The 5,407-nt window shown below is 52.8% G+C and overlaps 1 protein-coding gene across 1 annotated transcript; it reads left to right on the plus strand.

Moving 5' to 3' along the window:
- Window positions 1-779, plus strand: LOC107119288 (transcription factor jun-D-like; the record flags this gene model as incomplete). Its single annotated transcript, XM_015421753.1, has 1 exon — window positions 1-779. A coding segment is annotated over one exon (348 nt), but the record flags the coding sequence as incomplete, so codon positions are not given.
- Window positions 780-5,407: the final 4,628 nt, after the last annotated feature.

The raw sequence follows: 5,407 nt of genomic DNA on the forward strand, positions 1-5,407 counted from the left end.
CTGCCCGGCCCGCCGCCAAGGGAGGAGCCGCAGACGGTGCCGGAGGTGGCCAGCTTCGGCGACAGCCCGCCGCTGTCGCCCATCGACATGGACACGCAGGAGCGCATCAAGGCGGAGCGCAAGCGGCTGCGCAACCGCATCGCCGCCTCCAAGTGCCGCCGGCGGAAGCTGGAGCGCATCTCGCGCCTCGAGGAGAAGGTCAAGAGCCTCAAGAGCCAGAACACCGAGCTCGCCTCGACGGCCAACCTGCTCCGCGAGCAGGTGGCGCAGCTCAAGCAGAAGGTGCTCAGCCACGTCAACAGCGGCTGCCAGCTCCTGCCCCAGCCCCACCCGGTGCCGGCCTACTGAGCGCCCGCCCCCGACGAGGCGCGCGCCGCACCGCACTGCACGGACGCGCTCGGGAAGGAGCCTTTGGACCTTGGCCTCTTTTGTCGGGGCCGCGCATGGACGGAGCGGCCGCGCCGCCGGGGGCCTCTGCGCTCTGGACGGACGCCGCTGCTCGGGAGGAGCGCCGCGCAGAGACGGAGCCGGCGGCGGGGGGAGGGGGGTCTGCCTCGATGGCGCCTGCGCCGACGCCCAACGCCCCCCTTCGGTGGTTCGGCCCAGGACTTTCTCTGGACCCCGCCCAGACGTCTCCCTCCTGACGAAACATGGCCTCGGCTTTACCGTATTTATGTTAATATCCGGCCCCGGTTGTTTTTTCCCCCTTGTTCCGGGGCCCTGTTTTTCTCTCTCTCTCTTATTTTGTCCTTGTATGCATCACATTCCATAAATCTTGTTGCAGGAGTTAAAATGCCTCATCTGGTTTTTGGCTGGGAAGGGGGCGGGAGTTGCTTTGGGACAGGATGTGGAGGCCTCTGTCTCTGGTAGGGGAAGTTTTCGCCTTTTTTGTGTTCCCTCCCAAGCTTCAAGTTGCAGCCCCAAACTGTGCAGCAAGCGCCCCCTGGCGCCTTTCCTAGGTACTGAATCCGGGAGGGGGGGAGAACTATTTTTTAGGAAGGTGATAACTTTTAGTTTTATCCCCAACCCCCAACTCCTCAAGCCTCCCTTTGCCATTTCAGTTTGGGTGTTCAGTTCTCGAAAATGCCTGGGAGGAGGCAGCATGAGCGAGAGCCAATTCCTTATTTAAAATGTTGGGTGGCCAGAGTTGAACATACCGCTTTGGTGATGCTTGGATAAACCACTGCTTGACATATTGATTTGACATTTACTTGGGGCAGCTAAGTAGAACCTTCTTGTTTAGCAGCACTGTATCCTCTTCGATTGTCAAGTGTCAGTCTTTGCTTCCAGCAGTAGCCAGTTTTACACCCTAGCAAGTCCCTCCTTGTCTGTGGGCTTCCTTTCCTGAAGACCTGAAGGAGCCATTGTTCTTGCAGCTTTGTCCTAGGGATCTGCTCTTGGCTCTCTCCGACAATGGATGTTCAATGTAGCTATTGTAGTGAAGGCACTTCTCCATGGATTTTCTAAACTGCCGTCTTGTGGCAGTGAGTTCCAAATGTCATGCTTGATGTATAAAGAGTACTTTTGTTTTGCACCCCTTGAAGTTATCTCAACTTGATGCGAAGGCAAAAACTAGAACCTCTTCTGATTGCCAGATCTGGACGAGTCTCTTAGATGGCTCAGATCAATGAGGTTTTTCCAGACAAAGAGGAGAGGCTGAGGACCAGGGATTTACCTAAGGTGACGAGCCCCGGCCTCAGTCGCAGGTTCTGTCTGCTCAGCAGCTTCTTGGCCTGGACGTATGGAATTCAGTGGAAGGAGAACCTCACGGGGGTGGGGAGGCCCAGCCAGCTTACAGCCCAAGCAGCATTTTTGCACAGACCCGAACCTTGTTTGTAAAGTTTTTGCCTTTCCATGTGTAGACCATTAATCTTGCCCTGCAAGGCTGTGAAGGAGCCGGATGGGAATCCAAATGGTGGTTTTGCTCGCTAATACCCAGAGCTGCAGACCCTCCTTGGTCTGGTTCCTTTCAAGTCTAGGCTTAGGGGATGAATGTTCTGGTTGGGAAGTGCAGCGTTAAAACCACTCTGCTGTTGGTGTGAGGTCTGGGAAGACCCTCACTCTCCAACCCCTCGCAAGCCTTGGGAGCATTGCTGTGATAAAGTTAGTCAAATGCGCTGGAAGACAGGATGATGGGGGGGGCTCCTCTCCCTCTCTTAGGCCGCTGGTTTGACGGTCTGTCTTGGCGAGAGACAGAGCTGTGTAAATAACAGGTGCTTCTGTAGAGCTTTAAAGTGTCCTCTGTGCACGAAGACCTCACAGCAGCTTTGTTAGGTAGGCCAGCATTAGACCATTGATCCGGCTAGAATAGGACTATTGTCTAACTGGCACTGGCTGTCAGGCAAAGAAGGGTCCTTCTGCACCAGATCCGGGGTTGGTGGTTTTGGCTTGATTAGTGTGGTAGAGCGGAATACGGCGGAGACCCTGGTTCGAACCCCTGCTGGCCACGGTACCGCCTGCGTGACCTTGGGCCAGCCATGCTCTTTCTGACTTGTCTGCCTGGTTGTGCGAGTACAACGGAGGAGGGGGAGAGCTGTGTGTGCTGTTGCCGTGAGGTTGGAAGACGGGTGGGATAAAGGTCCGAATTGAGCCCAGGACCTCCCACTTGCCCTTAGGCCTTTTGCCGGGAAGGTGTAGTGGTCTAAATGGAACTCCCGTGTCCCAAAAGGCAGTTGTGTCTGCGGTGTCTGAGCTGTGGGGCTAGCTGCCGCCTCCCTCACCTGTCTTGCTGGCCTCTTGGCACTATCTGGCTGGGGTCGATGGGCCCACCTCGATCTGTTCTAGCTGGGCCGCTCTTTCCTGTTCCTCAGGCTCCATTAATGTGTCAGTTCTGTCTTAACCGGTGCACAGGATCATGAGAGAACCTTTTGGCTTTGCAAGCAGACGCTGGGGAGCAGCTGATCAAACTGTCCCCCCTCCTCAGGAGCAGCAGTTCTTTCTGCTACCAGCTGATCAGAGATAAAAAGGATTATTTGGGGGGGGGGCAGGGATCTCAGGCAGTTCCTAACTTGGGTTTCCTTGCAAAACCATTTTAATTTGCATTGCATTTTTATCCTGCCCCCGAGGAGTTCAGAGCAGTCTAACTGGTTCTCTTTTCAGCCATATTTATTCTCACGTTAGGAAGAATTTGTCTAATGCTCTTTTAAAGCCAGCAGCTATCAGTCCATCCTGTGGAGGTAAGTCCCATGGGTTAAGAAGGCACTTAATGGAGAATGAGTTCCCATCCTCTTCACGACTTATGCACGTGATTGTTGCAGCGAAACCTTTTATGCCTTTACTCCAAAGTCATCCTCACTTTGTTCAGTGTCGTCGTTTTTTACTCCTCCGAAAGCAAGCACAGGTTGGAGCTTCACTCAGTGACCAGGTTGGGGGGGGGGGCAAGGTGTAAAGATTTCAGTTGGGAAATTGCTAGGTAGTAGGCTGTAGCCTTTGACATTTCTTCCAGCCAAAACCTAATTGTGGAGGGGGAGAGGGAGTGATCCAGACATAGGTCACTGTGACTGGCTGCTTCTGATTGGACAGCCGCAACCGGTATGCTTTGCACCGACACCTTCTGTGCTGGTTCCACTATAGAGCAGCAAGCAGCAGGAGCAATCTACCTGTGCAGTGGGACCAACAGTGAATTCCAACCCCCTTTCTCGACTGGTAAAAGTTTGATTCAGGTGGGTAGCCATGTTGGTCTGAAGCAATAGAACAAAGTTCGAGTCCAGTGGCACCTTTAGAAGAAGAGATTCACTCGGAGTCTCAGAGCGGCTTACAATCCCCTCCCCCTCCCCACAACAGACACCCTGTGAGGTAGGTGGGGCTGAGAGAGCTCTTTCGAGGACTGCTTTTGAGAGAACACCTCTGAGATAACTTGTGACTGACCCAAGTTCACACCAGCAGCTGCACGTGGAGGAGCGGGGAATCAAACCCGGATCAGAGTCCGTGCCCCTAACCACCACCCCAAACTGGCTCTCATGCACACGAAACCTTCTGTCTTTGTCTATCTTAAAGGTGCCACTGGACTTTTGTTCAATTGGCAAAAGTGTCACTCTTGATTTGCCTCCTAGATCTTCCTGTGGCTAACCTTTGTTTCAGACATCAATCGTATGCAGATAGTTTCCCTTGAAGATGGGAGGGCCCTTTGTGTGGGGAGGCGGTTGAGTGGCCTGGATCAAGCCAAAGAGCCCAGCTGGATCAGGCCAAAGTTCCAGATCCCGTTTCCCACAGGAGTGGTCCAGATGCTGTGCCCGGCAGCAGTCCTCCCCCTATTCTTGGCCCCTCCCGCCACCCACAAGTGGGGCTCCTAGTTGCATGGCTCCGGACCAATGCCCCCTGTAAGCTGTGGAGCCTTGTGAGCAAAAATTGTACTTTGTGAGCTACTGGCATTAAAGTTGTGAGCGAGCGATTTGGCTACTGCATAAATTAGTTTGCCCTGGAGCCGTCCTTCCTGAGCCAAGACAACAATGTTGCTTGCAGACCAGCCAGAGGCTAAAACACTGAGCTACCTCACACTAACCCAGCTTAGAGGGAACACTGCTCCGGACCATGGAGCCTCCAGTCAATATTTTTTTAACTTTATTTCTTGCCCACTTTTCTAGGGGGAGGCGCAAGGCAGAATACAGAGTTATAAAAGTAATACATACAGGGAACAACACAACAGGATTCAGATTAAAAGGACTGAAATTGCACCAGTGTAGTAGTGGTCTGCATAAAGTGGGTTTTATGGTCAGGGGCGGTTTCGTGATTGGAGAATGCTGAAGTTCAGAGGCTGTATACTTTTGGTCAGCAATGCAGTACAGTGGAGGAAGGACAGAAGAGTGGCTTGCAGACGATTAAAGGAAAACCTTACATAAATAGGGCCTTCCCCAGTTCTGTTCTGTGACATCTCTGTTCACATCTGTGTTTCATCTCTGATATGAAAATCCCTTTCTGAACCTTTGTTTTTCACACTTTGTGAGGTGCTAGAAGCACAAAAGCCTTTCTTACCTTGTTCCATTTTCACTTCGCTCAGAAGATCCCCACACACACATACACGCACACTGATCTGGCCGTACAAATCGATGCCATGGGAAAACTTGAGGATGGGCTACTGTAATGTGCCCTACACGGGTCTGCCCTTGAAGACACTGTGGCAACTTCCATTTGGTACAGAATGCTTCAGTGCAATTACTGTTGGAAGCTAGACAGTGTACGCGCATTGTGCCTACTCTGCAGTCCAACAATAGCCATTGGTGACGCCCCCCTCTGTGAGTTAATCTGGCTCTTTTTAAAAGCTATCCTAGCTACTGGCTGTCAATCACATTGTCTTGGGGCAGAGAGTTCATTTCTGGGCTTTGGGAAGGAAGTGGGGTCTTCACAGTCCTGAATTTCCTGCTCATCCCTGTCCTTGGGTGCCCCCCCCCGGTCTTAGGGAAGAGGACCC

The sequence above is a fragment of the Gekko japonicus genome, unplaced genomic scaffold, assembly GCF_001447785.1.
Source record: "Gekko japonicus isolate JY-2015 unplaced genomic scaffold, Gekko_japonicus_V1.1 scaffold4056, whole genome shotgun sequence".
NCBI lineage: Eukaryota > Metazoa > Chordata > Lepidosauria > Squamata > Gekkonidae > Gekko > Gekko japonicus.